The following is a 24,297-nucleotide window of genomic DNA, read 5'->3' on the forward strand; positions in this document are numbered from 1 at the left end:
GTTGTTTCTGCATTGTATAACTGAGACCTAAGCCTGAAAGCATTGTAATCTTCCACATTTTGATTTAATAAAATAAAATGTTTATTTAAAAAAATAATAAAAAAAAGCTTTCCACCAGGGGAAGTTACACATGGTTTAATGATTTTAATGTAAAGGTATTATGAAAGTAATATAATAAACAATTATAAATAATCTTTTTTAATCCTTTTATTTATTCTTGGATAGTATAGGAGAAAACCTTTCTAATGATGTTTCAGAATTTACAACCCATAAAAGATGAATAGGTTCTAAATAAAAAATATCTCATGGCAAAAGAAAAATTTGAAACTGTCACACATAAAAGAAAAATCTCCATTAATATAAAAGTACTCCTCAAATGCAAAAGGTCAGTACCTCAGAAGGAAAAAAGTAACAAAAATGAAAATACAATTCACAGAAAAAGATACACAAAGAGCTTTCAAAGGTATCTTTGAAAAATGATTATTTTTATAGGAAGAGAAATAGGAGTTTAAAAATACTGACATACCATTTTATCAATAATATGTCAAGAATCAACTCAGAGAGCACAGCCAGGAGTGACCCTTGAGTCCAGAACCAGAAATGAGCCTGAGCACCAAGAGGTCTAGCCAAGTCAAGCACCAAAAGGTATAGCCCAAGCTAAGCCTCAAAGAACCAACTCACAATTCCTTGGGGATAGGTAATAGAAAACAGGTACTCTAGCTTATTGTCGATGAGAACATAATTCAAATTAAAGCACCACTTAACAGTTGCAGACATGTATTTTTCTTTGGTGAGTCGATTTCTCTTCCATGAATTTATTGTACTTACTATTTCTTTTTTCATGCTTTCACTTTCCGCACCGCTCCGTCATTATAGCTTGGCTGTGCCTCTCATAAATGACTTTATAGCTGAAGTGTAACTTTTCCTCTTTTGAGAACATGTCCCATAACAAGGTAATTTAACCCATTTGTACTTATTAAGATTGCTTATATATTTGAATTCAGTCTCCATATTTATTCCTCTGTGTTTTTTCCCTGGGAATGAGAGGAAGATGTTTGACCAAACTTTGGCTGGGTTTTTGGAGTTTATTCCTCCCTCTACAGTGTTTTTTTTTCTTGCAAGCTCATTTTATTTATATATTTCCAACACACATCCTTGCACTTTGCTTAATTACCTGATTGTGTCTAGAGTTAATTCACGACTCTCCATTCATCTCTATAAATACAAGAATCTTGCATGACTCAAGTCAGTTTCCCATTGGCTTCTCTGCTTTTCCTCTACTCTTGCAGCTTTACTTTTTAAACACACCATATTGATAACTATTATATTTTTATTGCTATAAGAAATGCTTAGTTATATGTATTCAACAATTTGTATTCATCTGCTGCATTGCAAATCTTTGTCCAGCTTACTTCTTAACAAATTCTATCCTTTGGTTTGGGTGTTGATCCATAGGTTAAGCAAGAACTCTCAGTCAGGGTTCAATATCTTTTATTTGTCTTTACTTTTAAAGTTAGTTCATCTATACATTGCCTTGAAAACGACTTTGTATATTGAGGGAGTTGACTCTTACCTACTTGCCTATCTTTGGTTAGTGAGAAATTTAATTTCACTGGATGACGATCCTTCATGGCTCTGTCTTGTATTTCAAGTTGTCTTTTGATACATGTTAAAATACACTGGCTGACAACAGTGTATCTTTAAGGTACTTACACATATTCATACTCCTTCAAGTCTATGTCATAACTGAAGCACTAATAATCTCCATGGCATTCCAGTCTGCTCCGCACCCTTCCTCTCTGATCTCAGTCCTGTTAGAATCCCATGATCTGGTTTTATTTCCTTTGTATGTTTATTTGCTTTGCTTCTTTACGTTATATATATTAGGAAGATGACCTGACCAATGTACTTCTTTTCACGATTCATTTAACATAATCTCCAGTTCCATTTCTATTCTTGCCAACAGCAGCTGTTGATAGCCCCTTACATATATGTAGCACGTCTTGTTTATCCAGTAATATGTGGCTGGGCATATGTGAGAATTGTCTCCATGGCCTGGCTCATGTGATTAATGCTTTAATAAAAATAAGAGCAAGTATCTTCTTGAATTAGTGTTTTCATATCTTTCAGATAAAAACCTAAAATAGAACTTTCTATATCATTGACAGGTCTATTTTTAAATGTTTTGAGGAAGATACTTTCTTTGTGGTGTTCCATAGAGGTTACACCAGTTACATTTCTACTGATGAAATACAAAGGAGTCTAGTTGATTTTAAATCTTTTCTACTTCTATTAGAGGTTCAAAGTATTTTAGAAACATGCCTAAATATTTGTCTTCAATTGGAGACTCACAGTCCTTAATTATGGGATGCTCTCAACTATTCTTTCTGCCAGTTCTATCGTTGTCTACACCAGATCCTCTGTGACACTCCCGTGAGTGGGTGCTTCTTGGGTCCGAGGTTTCTCTGCATCCTCTCCATGGCTCTCATCCCTGTGCAAGCCCGTAGGTTCTGGGACCGAATTTTTCTTTCATCTGTGCCCAATCTGTGATAAACCTATCATAGTGGAAAACCCCTCCACCTGTCTTGTTTCTGCTGAAACGAACCAATGAACAAATGAACATCAGACAGATGAGTGGGAGGAAAGAACCAAACCCGAAAATGTACACACAGAGGATTTACGTGGCTGAAAGTCTCAGAGTGAACGGGAGCCAGCCAGGGGTGTGCATCAAGGAGAGAGGAGGGGCGTCCCCAGGAGATGGGGAGAGAGGAGCTGGCTTCAGGAGGGGTCCCCAGGTGATGGGAGAGAGGAGGGGACTTCATAGGGCCATGCCTCACCTCAGCCCTTTGCCTTCCTGGATCTTGGTTTCTCTGATGCAGAGACTTATTTCCAGACATGTGCCCAAATGCAGGTTGCCTGCATTTCTTAAAGGAATGGTGACAGTCTCTCCAGAGCTCTCTATCACCACAGTCACACAGCCAGGGTGACATACATGTGTTAGAAAAGTCCTCCTTTGTGCATCCTAGAAACCTCTCTGACCCCTTGCAGGAACACTGATCCCACACTAGCTGTTGCATTTTCAAGTTAATGATCCTGGAAGCTATTTTTCTGCTTTATTTGGTTTGCGTTTAAATGAGTTATTTTGCCATTTTAAGCTTCTGTTTGCTTCTGTTTGGGGGAAGTCACACCCAGCAGTGCTCAAGGGCTCCTCCTGGCTCTATGCTCAGGGCCCATCTTGGGGCTACTTAGAGAATTATGCAGTTCTGGGGATTAAACCAGGGCCTTCTGGGTACAAAGCAGGTCCTCCAGCCCTTTGAATTCTCTTCCCAGCCCCTGTTTTCAACATTTTTGTTTTGTTTTATTTTAAGGCCACACCAGCGGTGTTCAGGGATCACCCCTGGAAGTACTCGGGGGACCCCATGGGGTGCTGGAATCCAACTGAGGTTGGCCCCATGCAAGGCAAGGCCCCTGCCCACTGTATGACCACTCTGGCACCATGTTTTAAACTTCAAAAACATTTCCTTTGGGATTTTACTCCATTCTCAAATGTGATATTTCCGGTTGGTCTTTTAGCTCACAGAGTTTTCAGAGCGAGAGCTGTGTCTGCAGACCAGGGCAGACTCCCTGGGAGCTGCCGGCAGGGGTCACGGTCACACGCTGTGTCTCTGCGTCACCCTCCAGAGACGTCACTGTCCCGGTCCTGAAGTGACACACATCTGTTCCAGCCCCCACCTTTGTGCCACTGGTTCTGCCTCTGCCCTAACCAAGGCGGTCCTGAGCTCAACCATCCCTTGTACTCATCCCTTGTTTTTAAGACTTTGCAATTTCAGGATTCACATCAGTTTTGCCTGTGGTCTTATCCAACTATCTCTTTTTTGATAACAAAGTCTTTTTCTTTTTACATTAACATATTGTTCTTTTTATTTATTTTATTTTATTTTATTTTATTGAATCACCGTGACAAAAGTTACAAAGCTTTCGGGTTTAAGTCTCAGTCATATAATGATCAACCCCCCATCCCTTCACCAGTGCACCTATTCCCCCACCAAGAACCCCAATATACCCCCCTCCCACCCACCCTCGCACCTGAGTGGCCAATGATCTTCACTTTATTCTCTCTATATTTTGGATACATTCAATATTTCAACAGAGAACTGACTATTATTATTTGAAATTTTCCCCCAACAGTCAAATCTGCTGAAAAGGCATCATTTGATAGTTTGTTTTCTATTGCTGAGAATGAAGATTATAGGAGCTTGCGGGGCTGCAAGAACAGCTGCGTGGTTTTGGATTTCTGTTGTTTTAGCTCAGTTTACAGTCTAGATTCATTTCTATAAGAAGTTTCTGGGTGCCAAAATGGGTTAGTAGACCTCCCGGATCATAGTCTTTAAGGAGCAAAGGGGCTGTGTTGTGTGCGGCTACTTGGGATCTCATCTGGGCCGAGGGCGTGCCGGTAACATCCCCATTCCATGATCTCTTGTGTGCCACATTACCACAAGCAAGTTCTTCTGGGTTGTGAGTCCTAGATAATGGCGGATGCCACATGGGCACTGCTGCTCCTGTTGTCGCTATCATATTGTTCTTTTTATTTTTTTAAGTCATGCATTATTAGATGTGTTTGGCTATATATAGTGTTTATCATTTATATATAAAATAATATAAATTATTTTTAGGTTTTCATTACAACTGCTTCTACAATCATTTTAAAAAATGATATTCCACACATGTTTGACATCTATTTTACATAGGGTGCAGTTATATACATATTTGCTAGCATTACATAATGCCTATATGATTTATACAGTCTCTTGCAATAACTTGGTATCTTCCTAGAAGGTGAATAAAAGTGACTTAAAGCTTTGTTTTATGTCAGCAGTCCATGTGAGGTTATAATATATTCATCATCATCACCCTCATCCTGTTGATCAAGCGGTCTCAGTAACGTCTCCATTCGTCCTAGCCCTGAGATTTTAGCAGCCTCTCTTTACTCGTCCTTTCCAATGGTGCTGCATTGGAGGCTCTTTCATGGTCAGGAGAATGAGACCCAGCTTGTTACTGGTTTGGGCATATGAATATGCCACGGGGAGTTTTCCAGGCTCTCCAATGTGAGCAGGAAACTCTCAGTAACTTGCTAGGTTCTCAAGAGGGAGAACTAGGCTATAAGCTATAAGCTTCCGGGAACTTGGTTTCATAGTCTCTGGATGTTGACCGTTGATGAGATTACAGGGCTCCGGGGGCAGTTTCTGGGTGTGACCGCCTAGCTACTGGAACATGGGGGATCTGGGCGGAAGAGGCCCAGTCCTGATCCGAGCAGTCCTGAGCAGTCCCGATACCAATATGATACATTGCTATCTATAATTATACTTTTCTAGATTCATTTGTGGCTTTAAACAAAATCTTCAGGAGTCTCATTTTCAATATTATGTTTGCTAATTGGAGCAGGGCTGTGGAGAGTGGAAGCGAAGGTCCTGATTTGAGATTTAATGAAAATAACTTCATCATGCTCCTGACCTTTTGATATAGTCTTGCAACAATAGCTGCTGGTTATGAGACTAAAATGGTACATTCGATAGGTCAAGTCCAGTTCGAATTTTATTGCTTTGACCAGAGGCCACTGTTGAGAATTAGAGATCAAGTCGCAAGTACTACGTAACCTTTGAAAAGTCATAAAACTTATGCCTGAGAGAGACTGTGAACAGGAGCTCCAGGAAGAGAAACATCAGTTACTGATGGTAACATTGATGGTTACTGTTGCATCCGTACCATCAGTTACTGACGGGTCTCTTCCTGGAGTTAGTGCCTTGGTTCTCATCCACCCACATCTCACTATTATACTGATAGCCCCCTCCCTCACAAAAAAAAAACCCTTGTTCTGTGCCTCACTCCATGGAGTTTTCTTTTTAATTTTGGATTTTTTTTTTGCATAAACCTTGAAGAAAGATTATGAACTTTATTTTATGGCAATACTGAAGAAATATATTGTATAATATTTCTTGTTAAAATGAGTTACTTTCAAGATTCAGTGAAAGGTCTGGTGGTTCCCAGAGGGCCGGGAGATGGGTGGTGGGACTTATTGGTGGAGGGATTAGAAGGATGTTTTTGGTCACAGTTTTACACAGCAAGAGGTGTGAGGCTAACCCCTGAAATGCCATAACAATGTTTTGGAATTTATTCATTATTGCGGTTTAGGTATCATGTCAGTGTTTGTGGTGTGGCTGAATCCGGCCTCTGCACTTTTCACTCCCAAAGGCTCCTCCATTGCAGTTTTGCCGTGTCCTTCCTTTTGTGACCTCTAGTTCACCTTTATCTCTTCCCCTGCCCGTTTTGTAACCCATGGCCAAGAGCTTGTCATTACTCAGTACTGTGTATGAAATGTCATAAAATTACAAACCAATTATAAATACACAAGACAAAAATGAAAAGGAAAACAATTCAGTATTGTAAGCTATTTTAATAATGTTTTCCATAACTGGGAAGAGTTTTGTTGCTAAATAAATAGTGAAAATGACCTTTTGTACATCTACAGGACAAGTTTAGAAGCACTTGAAGGGGTAATTAGATAGTATGTGATAAACAAGCATACAGTGGCAAATCAGAAAGCCCCAAGTTTGTCTTTCTGTTTAATTTTTGCTTTTAATCTTGAATTGCTCTCAACATTTAACCCTTTTTTTTTTTAAAGATCCTAAGGTCTTGAAAGATTCTCAGAGTCGAGTGCAGGCTCTCCATGCAGGAAGGATCATGCAGTGCCAGGTTCTGTGCCCCAGGACTCCGTGACCCTCTGGCCACCAGGAGTGAGTCCCGAGCATTGCCAGGTGTGACCCTCCGAAGGAAGATCTGTCTTATTATTGCCCACGTATCAGTCATGAACATACGTTCAGATGCACTTGATGTTACTATGAATACCAGTAACTTCTCTTTCTGCGGCTTTAAAGCAGAATAGCAAACTGGGCCCTGAGGGATTTCTGTGAACTGAGAGTAAATAGAAACACTGAGAAGTCCGTCCTCATTGTGCCTTATTCTTAAAACCCCTGGAATAGAGTCGCTCCCAATGAAGAACAAAGATAGCATTTTAGCTGCAGGACACACCATGTACCAAACAGGCGTGTTCTAGCATGCTGCGGGCCAGCGTTCCATAGCCGACTCTTGATGGTCCTGGGGCCACCCGCAGCTCCAGAGCCCGTCACGCCCCGGCTGGCCTTCACTCCCCAGCTAAGCAACCGTCTCAAGGAGCTAACACAGGCAGAGCCAAAAGGTCAGCTTTAAAGCCAACACACACCTGCTGAGGATTCGCCTTTCAGGGGCCAACACCCTGTTAGTCAAAGACAAGCTCCCTGAACAATGGAACTTAAGGAATGGCCGTGAACTCGTGATAAGGACTACAAAGCATCAGACAGGGCGCGGGGCAGCGGTGCAGGCTAGCCCAGGCGAACAGAGACGCACGCACGGAGTCTCAAGTGACCAGGAAGTCTTGAAAGGAAACTGCGAGTTCAGAGAGCCTCAAAGGAGGAGTGGGTAGGCCACGTCTTGCAGGGAACACAAGGCACCAGGTCCCCAGGGACAGTGCAGGAGGACAGGGCATAGCCACAGGCTCAGCGAAGACCCGGGAGGCTCACAGCAGGTCATGTCCCAAGGGCCTGGGGAAAGGGGATGGGAGAGAAGGGGGACCGGTGACACTATTGGCACCATGCAGGAAGACAAGTCGGGCCGAGATGGAGCCCTCACGAGACAGCACATGACAGAGGCACTTGTTCGAAAGTGGACTGGGTACGAGAGATGGTGAATTGGACGCAGACTTGGAGTGACAGTAGCCGTGGTGATGCCCAGAGTACTGGAGGTAGGCGTCGTGGCAAGGTAGTGTCACACGGTCGCCCACTGTGTCATCTGACGAGCACAGTAAAGGGACACTTGGGAAGGGTCACTGGTGGCCCCTGCATGAAGGGAGAGATAGATTAGAGGAGAGAGGGAGCGGGAACCGTAGGCAGCTTAACTGAAAAGCTGTGAAGAAGGGTGGGGAGAGGAAGCGGCTGATGGCCAAAAATAAAATGCATCAAAGGAAAGTCTGCTACATCATTCAGACTAAGCCAGTGCACAGAGGGGGTGGGAAAGTTCTTGATTTTAAATACAATGTGAGAGAATTTCCCAAGGCTAAACTCATCAACTGAAATAGTATTATAATAACAAAAATAGGAACTCTGTCAAGATTTAGGCAGAAAAGAAACTTACATACAAAAGGAAAGAAGTCATACTGAGGCACAGAGAGAAATGGCTACAGAACATGAAGTAATTTGTTGTCGTTGTATAAATCAAGTAGCATGTTGTTCTTCTCTTGCTAATACAACATTTCTGCAGTAATAATATAAATGTCTGATAATTAACAGGGGTTAAGCATTCACCACAAGAGATTCTCTGGTAGGGATGAAGGGAGACTGAGACAGAGATGTTTTCTTTTTAAGTCTCTCATTCATTCACTCTATCTTCCTTTTTTTCTGTTCTTTTCTTTTTTAGGTCACTTTGGGCAGTGCTCAGGGCTTACTCCTGGCTCTGTGCTCCAGGACCAAATCTGGAGCCAGGCATAGAAGTAGGGTTGGCCAAGTGCAAGGCAAGCACCTTAACTCTTGTGCAATTTCTCCAACCCCTCATCCAATCTTTTATTTAGCTCTCCTCTCCTCAATGCTCATTCTTGTCCTTTACTGTCATTCCATTACTTCATTTCTTTTTCAAAAATGTAGGGATAAGAATGTTCTGTGTGCTCAGGAGTTGTTTGAAGTCATCATTGTAAAGTGGAAAAAGAAAACATTACAGCCCTACACTACCGAGAAGAGGTACTCTTCAAACCCAATGCCAGTGTGAGTGCAAGGACAGAGAAAACATAACGGGAAGACCAGGAATTGCAAGCAAATATGTTAGACGAGGGCAGTCTGGAGTCCCAAGCATCAAGGATGAGACTGTGAGGAGAGACGGAATGCCTCACCAGTCAATACTCTTAGTAGGATTGTTTTAACATACATCTCTAAGTTTAAAATTTTTGAGTAGTTTGTGAATAGTGAGAGTAAAATATCTAAACAGGCTGACTTAACTTACACATCTTCCCACTAAGAAACCAAAAAAAGGTCTGCAAAAAAAAAAAAATCACAAACGAGGATGTAAAATCACTACCAGAGACCCAAGTCTGAGGTGACAGAAGTTAAGACAGACATAGTTATAGATATGAGTGACAATGTATTAAAATGCAAAGTCTTTGCTCATATTTAAAAAGAAAACAAACTTGGGACAGGAAAGATAGTATAGCAGGTAGGGTGCTTGCCTTGCACATGGCCACCCAGTTTGATGCCACACCTCCCATGTGGTCCGCCGAAAGTACCGCCAGATGTGATTCCTGAGTGCAGAATCAGGAGTAATCCCTGAGTATCGCCAAGGGCAGGCTCTCCCCCCAAATTACATGATTTTCTATGTATAAGATACATATGTAAAAGTGCCACAATCACCTAGGACAGCTGGCAAAGCATAGATAAGTTGCAAATAAAATGATAAAAAATATAGTTCCATCCCAAAAGTAGATGAGAAGGGAAAGTTAGAGAAAATGGCACTGAATCTTTTAGAACTGAATGATACGGCCATACTTTCCTTAATTATAGAACATCATTTCTTTTTGCTTTGGGGGGCCCATATCCAGCAGTGCTCAGGGCTAACATCTGGCTATGCATGCAGAGGTCACTCCTGGCAGAGCTCGGGGACCATACGGGGGGCCGGGGATCAACCCTGGGCAGGCCTTGTGCAAGGCAAGTGCTCTGTCTGTTGTACTCTCTGTCCCATCTTCCCAACCCTGAAAGATCACATTTTAATTGTCTTCATTGTGCTTCTTCTTTTGTTACTTGGTTGGTTTGGGGGTCACACATGGTGCTGAGGGGCTAGTCCTGCCTCTGTGCTTAGGGGTCCTCTTCACGGTGCTCAGGGCACCACATAGTACTGGCAATCAAACCCGGGCCTTTAGCGTGCAAAGCCTACCCCGTTCAGCCCCTGAGCTATCACGCTGGCCCTTCCCTGGCTTCAAACACAGAAAAACTTTAAAAAACGGTGTTGAGTATATATCCCATCAACTTCGTGAGTAATGTATATTGTATCATATACAAGAAATAAAAAATATAAAATAGAATATAAAATATAAAATAAAACTAATGTTGATATCAATCCTCCACTTGGGATGTTTTGCTTTATTTAAGCACCAAGGTTTACAGAGTTGTTATGATGCAGTTGTTATGGGCACTCAGTGTTCCAGTGCCAATCACCTTCCTCCACCATGTTTCCATTTTCCCAGTCGCCCTCTATGCCCCCTTAGCAGGCACAGAATGACTTGGTTCATATTGCTTGTTGCAACTAAATGACTAGTAAAATTACTGAAAAATGCTACAGTAAAAGAAAATCTGTGAAAACTGTCGCGTCTCTGCACGGGGCCGTCAGGTCCTTATTGGAGGGTTTACTAAGGCGTCTGCTGCTAGTTGAGCCTTCCGTGTTCTTGCTTTTGTTTCGGAGCCCAGCTGGCTTCTAGCTACCTTCCCATCTAATTCCGTATCATGTCAGGATTGTGGAATTTGTAGGTGCCGTGTGGCCACACAATTTGAGAAGCTCTGCGATCTGTAGAACTGAGCTGCGGAGTTCACATGACAGTGACCGTGGGTGTGGGTGTGGTTACTGGGGCTCTGGGTGCCTCCGGGGGCTTGGGGAGGTTGCCCTCCCCGTTTGGGGGAGGGGACCCGAGCTCTCAGCCTGGAAACCAGAGTATTTGGAGTTTGTGTTGTTTGGGGTCTCTGCAGAGATTGGCTGAGGGGCCGGTGGCAGCGGTGGGGTGTCTCCAGCCTTGCGTAGGCACAGCTCAGCCTGCCCTTCCCAAGAGCACCCAGAGTTCCAGCCGGAATCTGGTGTGCCCAGAAATTCGAACCCCCTGGCTTGCATCTTTCCCGAGATTGAGTGGTGAGTCGGTAAAGCGGGCCGGTGCGTGCGGCTATGGGGGGCAGTCAGAATTCTTTTCTTTTCTTTTTTTTTCCTTTTTTTTGGAGGGGTCACACCCAGCGATGCTCAGGGGTTACTCCTGGTGGTGCTTGGGGGACCATATGGGATGCCGGGAATCGAAACCCGGGTCGGCCGCGTGCAAGGCAAACACCCTTCCCCGCTGTGCTATCGCTCTTTTCATTTGTTTCTGTTGTTGATGTTTGGGGGCCACACCCGAATGTGCTCAGGGGTCACTCCTGGTGGGCGCAGGGAACCCGACGGGGATAGAACCCAGCCCCCTCCCGCCCGCCCACGGCTGCTCTAGGAGCCTCCCGGAGGACCTGGATGACTGTTCTTGATGGTTTGCTCTGAGACGGCTGGATGCTCGCGAGCAGACCAGGGTCAGCCTCCGCTGGCCTCTGCGGGTCACTGACACAGCTGACTCCCAGCAAGCACTTGGCAGGGGGTGGGCTTTGCGCGGTGACTCGCGCCTGGGGACACCTGGGCCTGCGCCTGGGACTTGCCTCAGAGTCAGCCGGCTGCTGACCGGCCACAGTGTCCCTTCACCACAGTGATAGGCCACGGTCACTGAGCAGTGGCCTGTGGGGAGCTCTCGGTCAGCACCGTGTCCTGGGCAGAGGCGCCCTCAGGGCTGGGCACGGGCAGCGTGTGGTCCGCAGGTGACACTCCTTTACCTGAGAGGCAGCGGCCCCTCCTGTCCACCTGCCTGTGTCTGGGTGGTGCCTCCCTTCTGCTTGTCACGGGGGCTCGAGGCTTCACCAGGAGCTCCTGCTCCCCTCCGCCAGTCCCAGCCACGATCACAGGCTCCTGTCAGCGAGCCAGTCAGGGACAGTCCCGCAGTCTCTTTCCAATTGCTTTTTTTTTTTCCTTTTGGGTCACACCCAACAGTGCACAGGGGTTACTCCCGGCTCTGCACTCAGGAATTATTCCTGGCAATGCTGGGGGACCATATGGGATGCTGGGAATCGAACCCGGGTCGACCGTGTGCAATGCAAACGCCCTGCCTGCTGTGCTATCGCTCCAGCCCCTCCAATTGCTTTAAAAAAAAAAAATCATCCTTTTCTTTAGTTTTGGTTGGGGGGTGGCACCCCGGGTGTGGTCAGGGATCACTCCTGGGGTGCTCAGGAAACCATATGCGATGCCTGGATTGAATCACAGTCACCCTCATGCAAGGCCAGCGCCTTTATCTCTCTCCTTTATACGTGTTTCTGGAAGGTATTTTTCCAGCATTCACAGTATATATTTCTTAAATCTTTCTTAACGTTGTATTTATGCCAACACACAGCTACAACCAAACTTCCTCTGATGTAGATTACAAGATGGACAATAATCTATTCCCCTGAGGCAGATTGTGGTCTGACCTGTTGAGATGTAAAGGACAATGGTCAGTGGCCTCCGGTCTTTCTGACAAGATACGTTGCACACCTTCAGGTAGTCGGGCAGACGAGTTTGTAGAATCTTCCGGAAGCTCTGAAGAGCTTGCGCCCCAGGCACCGGCAGCAGCTGCCCCCTCCCCGCCCCGCCTGACGCCCCCTCTCTCGCGCAGGTGGAGATCGAGAAGCTGGACTACCATCACTACCTGCCGCTGTTCTTCGACGGGCTCTGCGAAATGACGTTCCCCTACGAGTTCTTCGCTCGACAAGGCATCCACGACATGCTGGAGCACGGGGGGAACAAGATCCTGCCCGTCATCCCGCAGCTCATCATCCCCATCAAAAGTAAGTGCTCGGGCAGGAGCTCGTCAGGCGCTCGCCTAGCCAGCCACGGAGTCCCCTCAGGAAGCCAGGGACGGGCCTCACGGGGCCAGACTCCCCAAATCCCCCAATCTGTCCCGTCCTCCATGGCCCCCGGGCTGGGCCACGCAGCTCAGGCGGGGGCCTGCTAACGCCGTGCCACACCCCAGCAGCGTCACCCCAGCACTGTCACACACCCCAGCACCGTCGCCCCCAGCCCTGCCACCCCCAGCCCTGTCGCCCCCAGCCTGTCACCCCCCAGCCCTGCCCTGTCTCCCGCCTCGCAGGGCCCGGCACTGCATCTCGAAGGTGTCGGTGCTGCTTAGGTTCACGCGTCCCGCAGAGCCCACGGGCCAGGGAGTCGGAGTCTTGCTCAGGGTGTGTCTGAAGCTGCCAAAGCGAGTCGGGAGAGACTTGGCGTGTGCAAGGGGCCGTGTGCGCCTGGCTCTCTGCGGAGGGCACCGTGACGGGACGTCCTGAGGGCTCGGCACAGACACTGTGTCTGTGTGTGTGGGAAACAGGCCCTTTCCCAGCCGGACACCCGCCATTCCAGAAGCCACAAAACTCTCATTCCGGGAGCTCCCTTCACTCGGGCACCGACTCCTGCCGTCCGGGGCTGCCCGGGCCTGGGGCCAGTCTGCCTGCGAGCCGGCCAGACCCGACAGCCACGCTGGCCCCAGGACGGGCTTTGAACTGGCCAGCTGAGAGCACTCTCCTGGCGCCACCGGGAAGGAGGGTCTGGCTGGTCTTTCAGGTGGGGCTCGGGAGGAGGCTGATTGTCCAGAATCAGGCAGGCGCCCCTAGTTGGCATAGCACGTGACAGCTGTGTGTGCCTCCTCCCAGCCTGACTGTGAGCATGGTTTTGACTCTCTCTGAGGGCAAAACTTAACCATCACCAGCTCACGGCTGCCTGAAATCCTCACAAACCCCAGGGCTCCCTGGGAGGGGGCTGAGGGGCCTTGGGGGTTGCTGCAGCTCCGTTTCTAGAAGCTAGAACATGTCCAGGCGTCCACACAGGACTGAAATCCCCAGCCGGCGGGGGGGTCTGAGTCACTTCCCTTTCTCCCCCTGCCCAGGGTTCCGATCCCAAGCCTTCCTCGGAGGCGCCCCCCCAACTCACGCGCTCCCACTCCCTGACTTCCACTTCTGGATGGGGGTCAGCAGCTGTGGGGCAGCCACGGCCAGGGCTGGCCAGGGAGCACCAGCTGCTCCGAGCCTCGGGACCACCTTGCAGCTGGGAATGTATCAGTCTGGGGTAAGCGCTGAGGCGTCTCTTCCCGCCACCAGTCAGGGAAGAGCCCAGACCCATGGCAACCCACAGTTGCGGAAATTCCCCCAAACATCAGCCCAAACGCCCAAGCAGCAGCCTTGAGAAGTGGGGAACCACCGTCATACTACACTGGCCCACTGGGCTCACATTCCGGAACTGGGCCCAGAGCGGAGCGAGAGCTCCGTGGCGTCTAGGCGGGTCTGGGCACTCAGCACAGAAGCAAAACCCCCGAGCACTGAAGTCTGCAAAGCAGGATCCGGAGCACGCCAAGGACCCGAGCACACCTGAGTGCCCTCCGGGTTACCAAGTTACAAAGCAGGGCCATCTCAAGGCCATCGGAAATGCACTCCGCAGTCACGGCATGTCACCCGGACTCAGCCACCCCTGGCCAGCCCTGCTCTCTCGATGGCTTGGAATACGGGAAGGCCCTGTTTTCCTCATCACAGGGGCCGAGAGCCGAGAGGCACCCTACAAGCTTCGCCTGGTGCCTCAGCTGGGGGTCCTTGAGTGGTCAGGGGCTAGAGAGGCCCTGAGACACCCCCCCCAGGCATGGCCAGAGCAGTCACCATGTCCTTCCAGACAACCAGACAGAGAACGTTGGCCCTGCATGCCCGCACTGAGCGTGGGATCCAGAAGCCACACGGAGACACAGGCACGGAGCTGTGGCCTCTGGGGCGGGAGCAAGTCGGGCTCCAGGGAAGGTGGGCGGGTGCTGGGAGAAGGAGCAGAAGCTGCCTTCAGGGAAGACGCTCCACGGGGTGGAGGCGGAGGCTGCAGCCCTATATCCAACCCAACTCTAGACCTGGACACCTGTGATCGGAAAAGACGAGCATAGGAACAGGTGAGGAAGAGCTGACCTGGGGACGAGGACTAATGGGGCCGAGAGCCCGAGGTGTCCACAAGACTCCCTGTGTCTGAGAAAGGCAGGGAAGAGAAGCCGAGTCGAGATTGGTCTGTCACGGAGTTTAATTTAGAAGAGGAAGAAAAACCCTTCCCCTGTCTGCACAGAGGGGAGATAAGATCCCACAGAAGCTAACAAGGTTACTAAGACTTTTGCAACAGAAAATGCCCGTGACAACGAGAGGTTTTAGACAATGTGGGGAGAAGCCATTTGCGGACTTCCAGAGATCAGCTGCGGAGGGTGGGGGTGTCTGATGACTCCTCGAGGGGCACCCACCTGCTCCTCCGCAGAAGCCAAGAACCCCGGATGGGGTACTGTAGTTTGACAAGCACCCTTCAGAGCCACTGCATCTAGAGTTTTTGATGCATCAACAATTTGAATTGTCGATGAAAAGGAATTTCAAAACTGTAGGAAATGTCAAATAATACTTACTTTCAATAATGCTTCTGGAAATCCAGGAAAATCATGGCAGGCCCTCGAAATGGACAAAGCATCTGAGAGCAGACACAGAAGCAGAGCTGTGTCTTCGCAGGGACCACTGCTGGCCGGTCCCCAGTCAGGGGGGAATGCCCAACTATTAGAACAGAGTTATGCTTCATTCTTACAAAATAAAGGCTGTAGGAGGACAGATAGAAGAGATGGTAAGAAGTACTTCAATTTTACAAAAGTAGAATTTAATGTAAAAGATATCCCTTTAAAAAGTCATTGCTGGGAGCTGGAGAGATAGTAGAGTGGGTTAGGCATTTGTCTTGCATGCAGCTGACCTGAGTTCAGTCCCCAGCACCCCCTATGGTCCACCAGGCACTGCCAGGAGTGATTGCTTAGTACAGAGTCAGAAGTAAGCCCTAAGCATCACCGGTTGTGGCCCCAAAACAAAACAAACAAAACCCCCAAAAATCATTTGCTGCTTCCAATGTCTCTAAAAGCTTTGTTCAAAACACTTATTTTTTTATTTTTTAAAAAAATTTTTATTAGTGAATCACCGTGGGATACAGTTACAGGTTTACAAACTTTTATGCTTGTGTTTCAGTCATACAGTGATCATGTACCCATCCCTCCACCAGTGCCCATTTTCCACCACCAATGATCCCAGTGTCCCTCCCACCACCCCCACCTCCTCCCCACCACCCCACCACGCCTCTGTGGCAGGGCATTCCCTTTTGTTCTCTCTCTCCTTTTGGGTGTTGTAGTTTGCAATAGAGGCATTGAGTGGCCAATGTGTTTGATCCATAGTCTACATTCAGCACGCATCTCCCAACTGGAGCTGATCCTCCAAATACCCTTTACTTGGTGTTCCCTTCTCTATCTGAGCTGCCTTTTCCCCCAGCATGTGAGGCCAGCTTCCAAGCCATGAAGTAAACCTCATGATCCTTATCTCTAATATTCTTGGGTGTTAGTCTCCCATTCTGTTACTTTATATTCCACAGATGAACGCAATCTTTCTATGTCTCTCCCTCTCTTTCTGACTCATTTCACTTAACATGATACTTTCCATGTTGATCCATTTATATGCAAATTTCATGACTTCATCTTTTCTAACAGCTAGCATGGTATTCCATTGTGTGGATATACCAAAGTTTTTTCAACCAGTCGTCTGTTCTTGGGCACTCAGGTTTTTTCCAGATTTTGGCTATTGTAAACAGTGCTGCAATGAACATACAAGTGCAGATGTCATTTCTACTATACTTTTTTTGCCTCTCCAGGATATATTCCCAAAAGTGGTATAGCTGGGTCAAAAGGGAGCTCAATTTCTAATTTTTTGAGAATTGTCCATACTGTTTTACAAAAGGGCTGAACCAGTTGGCATTCCCACCAGCAGTGAAGGAGAGTCCCTTTCTCCCAACATCCGCCAACACCGGTTGCTTTTGTTCTTTTGGATGTGGGTAAGTCTTTGTGGTATAAGATGATATCACATTGTTGTTTTGATATGCATCTCCCTGATGATTAGTGATGAAGGGCACTTTTTCATGTGTCTTTTGGCCATTCGGATATCTTCTTTGAGAAAGTTAATGTCTTTGCCCCATTTTCTGATGGAGTTGGATGTCTTCTTTTTGTAGAGTTCAACAAGTGCCTTTTATACCTTGATATCAACCCCTTATCCTATGGGTATTGCATAAATATCCTTTCCCATTCTGTAGATTGTCTTTGTATTTTGGTCACTGTATCTTTTGAGGTGCAGAAGCTTCTTAGTTTAAGATAGTCCCATTTGTTGATCCCTATTTCCACTTGCTTGGCCAGTGGCGTGTCATATTTGAAGATACCTTTAGCTTCAATGTCGTGGATCTGACCCGGGTTCCATCCATGTGGTCCCCCAAGCACTGCCAGGAGTAATTCCTGAGTACAGAGCCAGAAGTAACCATGAGTATCACTAGGTATGACACAAAAAGTAAAAATATATATATATATCCTGAATATTTTTATGAGAACTGCATTGAATCTATTCATTGCTTTGTGTAGGATTGTCATCTTGACAATATTGATTCATCTTATTGATTCCATGAACAAGGAATGTGTTTCTATTTTCTTGTGTCTTCTTTTGTTCTTATTAGTCGTGACTCACAGTTTTTGTATAAGGCTTTCACCTCTTTTGTTAGGCTTATTCCCAGGTAACTTGATTTTTTTAAGGCAGAATTGTGAACAGGATTGTTTTGTTTAAATTTCTGTCTTTTCTATTTAATTTCTTGCATATGAAAATGGATTATTGTTTGTTGATTTTGTAACCTGCTACTTTACCATTGAATTTATTATTTCTAGGAGCTTTTTAAAAAGATTCTTAAGGTTTTCTAAGTATTGTGTTATGTCATATGCAAATAGTAATAGTTTGACTCTCTTTTAGTCTGAAATAAACTTAATATTTCTTTCATGCCTAACTGTACAGTTTGAGGAAAAAGGAACCCTCATCCACTGCTGGCAACAATGCCAACCAGTTCAATATTTATGGGAAAGAATCTGGACACTTCTCAAAAAGCTAAGAATTGAACTTCCATGTTACCCAACAATTTCATTTCTGGGCATCTACCCTAAGAGCCCAAAAATTCTGCTCAGAAAAAGCGTCTGTGTTCCTATGTTCATTGAAACATCCTTTATAATAGCAAAACTATGGAACAGTCCATGTCTCTAAGGCCAGATGGCTGGGTAAAGAAATGGTTGTACATGTACACAGTGGAACACAACTTGGCTGTAAAATAAAAGACAAAATCATGCGATTTTCTGCCATGTGGTATAAAGCTGGACACAGTAAAGAATCAACACAGACCTGGAGCTGACAGAACCTGAGAGCAGCCAACGAAACAAGCCTCAGGGAGAGGGAGGGCGGCCGGGAGAGTGGTGGCCAGTGAGGACAGTGTGTATCGGGGGAGGGGGTGGTGTTGGAGCATTGCACCCATGGAGCCCTACTGATGTCTGTATTCTAAACCTCGGGGCTTGAAATATTCGTGTGCAGCGAGGATGACCTCATTAACTTCAAAGCCGCAGTGGGGTGCCAACCTTCGGAGGCTTGCTTGGATGATACAGTCGCACGTAGGACATCCCGCCCAGGATGGGACCAGGTTTGCTGTCCGCAAAAATCAAATATTGTGAACTACTTTATAAAATAAAAAAAAAAATCAAAGGACAAGGGGGCCCATCACCCCCGAGACAGGAAGGTGCTGCTCCTTGCTCTGTGCCTGCCCCTGGGCACCAAGGTCCGGCCTCCCTGGGGGCAGAGGCTCCCTACAGAGCCCCGAGCCTCAGCGCCGGGTCATGCCGCGTGGGAGGGGAGTGACGGCTGGTCCTTCAGGGGCCTGCGGCCGGCGCTTTGCCCGTCTCACAGCTTAGCCCAGGCGGCTGTGGCGGCCATGCTGTGTAGCTCCGGGTGGCCGGTGTGGCCGCACGAGCCCCAGACCCTCCCAGCAGAGCCAGGCAAAGGGGCCAAACGGGTGACGGGGAGCAGGGCTAGATGACCTCCCGTTCCGGCACCAGGAGCTGCCTCGCTCAGATTGGGGCTGAAAAGAGAACTGACCGGGTCTCGGCCCTAAGAGATGCTCTGTGTTAAATAGCTTGACACGTCAACATTAAAGTAAGGCCAAAAAGTAATAATAATGAATCATTTTTTTAAAAAAACCAAAGTAGCATATGCTGAGGCGCAGAGTGGAAGGGAGTGAGAGCAGTGTCTGTCCGCACCTCTCGGCTCTGGGGGGACCCGCCTGTCGTCAGGAGCGCCTCTGGGTTCCTCTGCCTGGTCAGGAGCGCCTCTGGGTGCCTCTGCCTGGTCAGGAGCGCCTCTGGGTGCCTCTGCCTGGTCAGGAGCGCCTCTGGGTGCCTCTGCCTGGTCAGGAGCGCCTCTGGGTGCCTCTGCCTGGTCAGGAGCGCCTCTGGGTGCCTCTGCTTGGTCAGGAGCGCCTCTGGGTGCCTCTGCCTGGTCAGGAGCGCCTCTGGGTGCCTCTGCCTGGTCAGGAGCGCCTCTGGGTGCCTCTGCTTGGTCAGGAGCGCCTCTGAGTGCCTCTGCTTGGTCAGGAGCACCTCTGGGTTCCTCTGCCTGGTCAGGAGCGCCTCTGGGTGCCTCTGCCTGGTCAGGAGCGCCTCTGGGTTCCTCTGCCTGGTCAGGAGCGCCTCTGGGTGCCTCTGCTTGGTCAGGAGCGCCTCTGGGTGCCTCTGCTTGGTCAGGAGCGCCTCTGGGTGCCTCTGCCTGGTCAGGAGCGCCTCTGGGTGCCTCTGCCTGGTCAGGAGCGCCTCTGGGTGCCTCTGCTTGGTCAGGAGCGCCTCTGGGTGCCTCTGCTTGGTCTGCACAGTGCTCTCCTCCAGGTGTGTCGAGATTACAGTCCTGTCTCCACAACTCAGGGCAGCCCTCCCGGGCCCTTCATTCTGGCCTCTGCTCCAGTCTGCACGCCCACCCCTCACTCCTGGTCCCCCCGTTCCCGCACCATTGGCCTGCCTTCCCTTATCCCATCCCCCGGGCACACTCCTCAGCATCTCCCGTAGGACACGTAGGCACATTCCCAGGAATCCTGCACTCACTTGCACCAGCTGGGCCGTGTCGGACCCCGGGGCCCTGGCTGCTCTTCCCATCTCACCGCAGTGCTTTGGGATTCTTGGTGGCGCCTGTGGCTCTGGTCTCTGAAAACCCTCTGGTTGGACTTTCGCGGCTCTGCCCCGGGGCAGCTATGGCCCCTCCACTGCCCCCAGCACCAGCACTTACCCGGGCGCGTCTTCTCAGGATATTCCCACTCTTCCTTCCTGGCCCCACCTCTGCCCACCCTCTTTAGATGTAGAGACTAAGCCCCTCGTGGAATCACCACCTCCTGCCCACGTGTCTGGCCCACTGTCCCTTAGATCCCTTTCCTGGGCTTTATCTTCCAAACACTTGACTGACAATTTTGTTGATGGTCAGAGCTTTCCTCCGTGGTTTCGCTGGAAAGGCATCCGCTCTCCTCCCAGGAGGTCTTCTGCTCATTCCCTGCCCGTCTCTATAGGAACACTTCCTAGGTATGTCAGACCTGTGTGTTCTGTCCTTGGCTTCCTGCCTTTGTATATCTTCCCTCCCTTTGGAGGCCACACCCAGGAGTGGCCAGGGCTTCCTCCTGGCTCTGTCCCGGGGAAGATCCTGACGGTGCTCCGGGAAGGGCCGTGTGCAAGGCTGTGCCTTAGCTTCTGGACTATCTCCCCAGCCCAAGTTTAATATTTTTTATTGAAGTTGTTTGTTTTTCTCAAGTCTGTGTTTGTGGCTTCTTGAGTTGCTTCTCACTGTCTCACTTGGTGATCACAGGGAGAACCCTGTGTCTGGTAACGCTTCTTCCTGCTACTGTATTATATCGGGAGTTTAATGACTTATTTAATGACAAAAATAATAAATGACAAATTCCAAATAGAGGTTCTGTTTTCATTCTTGCTTTATTATATTTATTGCTTTATTACAAAAGAATGTGGCCTCCTGTCTAATTATATTTCCTGTCTGGGAATTTCCCGAGATTCTTTCTCAGGCTGTAAGAATGCTTAATTGCCGCCCTCATTCATGCCGAGAAGGGCATCTTCTCCACGGCAAGGGTGTAATAGAGTCTTACCAGAGATTTGATAGTGTTATTCAAATAACATTAGTTTCTTTTTTCACAATTTTCTTTTTTCTCACAAATTATTTGTTCAAAGACAGAACATTGTGTGAACATTTCCATCTCCGACTGTAAGAAAAGCAGGACAACAACAGGCTCCTGGAGCTGGTGGACCCCGCGCCGGTCCCTGGCCTCATCCAAGCCTCAAACAGCCCCGGGAAGTGGTTTTTATCGTCTCTGCTTCTCAAGTGACAAAACACGCACATAAAATTTCAGGAACAAGTTCACACCACACAGTTACGGAAAGGTGAAGTCAGAGTCTGAACCACAAACAGGCCTTGGGTATTCTTTTGTGCTTTCACTAACCCAGTCTAGAAGCAGACGACTTTTATAAGTACACACACAAAGTGCTTACCCAAATTCCTCCTCTGCTTCACCAGAAGACAAGTGTAAAAATATCCCAAGTATGAGAACCAGTGTATGTCATGTAAGCAAAACATAACTTAAGGAAGAAAATCTTTTCTTAAGCAAGAGTTCGAAAATTTCCATTAATTTTGAAATTAAGACACTTCTAAATATGCCAGGGGTCAATTAAGAAATTATACTTAAAAGATAAGGTATTTTTAATTGCACAGTAATGGAAATATTACACTAAAATGCATGTTATAAACAGAATATTTTTAAATATTATAAAAATACATTAATATATCCCCACAAACACAAGGTAAAATAGTATTTGGAAGAAATATGTACCTTTAAACATGCTCTCAGAAACTGGAAACAAAAGAAAAATGATAAAGCCAAAAGGTTAGATATTATAAGAAAAAATTTAAAACATGGAATTGAGGGAAACAAAAGCCAGATGTTAATTTCTTCCTTAAAAATAGCTGATAAGGGGTTGGAGCAATAGCACAGCGGGGAGGGCATTTGCCTTGCACGCGGCTGACCCAGGTTCAATTCCCAGCATCCCATATGGTCCCCCAAGCACCGCCAGGAGTAATTCCTGAGTGCATGAGCCAGTCGCCGGGTGTGACCCAAAAAGAAAAAAAAATAGCTGATAAAATTGATGAACTTATGGCAAAGGTTTAAAATGAGAACGCCAGGAATAACCAACATCGGGAAGGAGAAAGGAAAGATCATTCATACATGTTCTACAGACAATGAAAATATTACGATAGAAAGTTACGAGTAACTTTAATTCTGAAACTTTGAAATTTCAGACATCGTCAAATTTCTGGGAAACAGAACTCATTAAGCAAAACCCACGCCATACAAATAGACAGTAAGTTGCAATACAAAGATGAAGCTCCCTCTACCCCATTACCCCGTCCCCAACCTCACAGAAACAACTCACAGCCCACCCGGCCTCACCGACCCTCCGAGCCACACTCTTGCCAAAGACATAAATCAAGTCCTGCGGATTCTCTCAGACTGAGCACAGGAAACGCACTGTCCTACTCATTCTATGTTGCTGGGATAACCTTGACGGCAATGCGACCCTTGCAAGACTTCACAAGAAGGAAATGAGCAGGAAAATCACATACATGAGCATTGGTGAAAATTTCCAAAATAAAATGACAAGGCTAGCGAGTCCATCAAAAATCATAATACTTCACCAAAAAAAAAGGGGGGGGCTGGTTTTGTTTCAGGAACGTAATACTGGCTTAATTTTAGAAAACTCACTGAATGGAATCTGCACTCGGTTACTATTAAAGGCTAAAAATCACTCAGATGAGGGCCGAGACTTTGGTGGATCATTGGTGGAGGGGGCAGGCACCCAGCTGGAGGGTGCTGGAGCCTTGTACGCACGAGACTCTAGAGCTAACTACTGTAAGTCATGAGGCTGCTATTAAATTTTTTTAATCTGATAAAGTTCAACACACATTTGTGTTTTCAGGAAAGTAAAGCCCACCCGGCTGGGCCTGGCAATCCACACCCGAACTCTGCCGTACCCGCAGGCCGGCTCAACGGCTCCTGACCTCTGCAGGCCCCCGCAGATGGCCGCCCGCCCGCCCCTGGACAGCTCCCGGGCCTCCTCAGAGTGGGGCCAGTGGGGGTCGGTGGATTCCCCTCCCGTCTGACTAGGCCCACAGCCTCCCAGTGTGGCAGCTTCCCCCGTCAGTGCTCGAGCACAGTGAGAGCACAGCAGTGGGAGCACAGCAGTCCTGATGGGGAAGGCGAGTAGGAGCCCACCAAGCTCGGGTTCAAGAGCAGGAACAGAGTACTCAGCTTAGTACCAGCACCCGCCCGCATGGGGAACCCTTAGGCTTTAGTAAGGTGCAGACAGCAACGCAGCAGTGCAGCGGAAAGAATGGGCACTGAAACGAGGAGTCACAAGCAGAAATGATGACTGTGATCCCGGAAGAAGACTCGGCAGAAGCTCCGAAGAGCAGATGAGCAGCAGGTGAGCGAAGATCAGGAGCTCCAAGATGGGCTGGAGGAAACGGCTAGCCAACGCAAGGGGGTGGGGGGAGTCTGAAAAGAAAATGAACAGCGAGAACTAGGGAATGAGTTCAGGGAAGCGCTTAGAAGGAACCGCAGAAGAGTCTTCAGGGTCCCTGAAGAACGGAAAGTGCCTGAGAATCAGTCTCGCAAGCACCATCAAAAGTCCCTATTCGACAAAGAAACAATACTTAAAGAAACCAAGACAGGGATTTCCCTTCTAGACTTGGGGATTACAGGCACAGAAACCCAAGGGCCCTGAAGGGTCCCAGGGAAAATAGACTCAGCTAGGAAAACTCCAAGGCAAATTGTACTAGAGTGACACATTTACAGAATAAAGACAGAATATCGAAAGCAGCAAGATTATAAAATTATATATTTCCATGCAAAGGGAAGCCCATGAGATTCACAGCAGATCTATCAAATGAGACTTTCTGAGCCAGAATAGAAAAGAAGGATAAAGTACAAAGTCCCAATGAAATGAACACCTCACCAAAAGTCTTCTCTATGCTGCTAGATTCAGATTCGGAAGGAAGGACACAAGGCTTTGGAGAGAGGCCACTGCTTAGGGCATTCGGCCCCGGAGCCAATTTTATAAGAAGCACTAGAGGAGCTTACTTAATGGTCCGTACAAACTCCTCAGTGCCTGGCACTGAGTGTGGCACTCACTCACGGTGCTTGCTACTAGGTTAAGGAGTGGTGTGTTTACTCCTAGCTTGCTAAGGGATTTTATGCTCTTTCAATAATGCATAGGCCCCCCTGCGCCTGTTCCCAGCCCCCTTCCTCTGCTCTATGGCAACAAGCTTCTTTCGACTCACAGACCTGTGTCGTATGTATTTATTTGTTGACTTATTGGGGGGCCACACCGGACAACTCGCAGGGCTTCCTCCTGGCTCTGCACTCAGGGGTCACTTCCGGTGT

The 24,297-nt window shown here is 47.6% G+C and overlaps 1 protein-coding gene across 3 annotated transcripts in view; it reads left to right on the forward strand.

Annotated features, from left to right (window-relative positions):
- Window positions 1-24,297, forward strand: part of PACRG (parkin coregulated) — a 366,509-nt gene that overhangs the window by 203,740 nt on the left and 138,472 nt on the right. For all 3 annotated transcript variants that reach the window (XM_055135352.1, XM_004600766.2, XM_055135351.1), the window contains exon 3: window positions 12,554-12,725. In XM_055135352.1, the coding sequence (XP_054991327.1) occupies window positions 12,554-12,725 (172 nt within the window). The remainder of the gene's footprint in view (window positions 1-12,553; window positions 12,726-24,297) is intronic.

The sequence above is a fragment of the Sorex araneus genome, chromosome 4 (assembly GCF_027595985.1).
Source record: "Sorex araneus isolate mSorAra2 chromosome 4, mSorAra2.pri, whole genome shotgun sequence".
In the NCBI taxonomy this organism is placed as follows: Eukaryota; Metazoa; Chordata; class Mammalia; order Eulipotyphla; family Soricidae; genus Sorex; species Sorex araneus.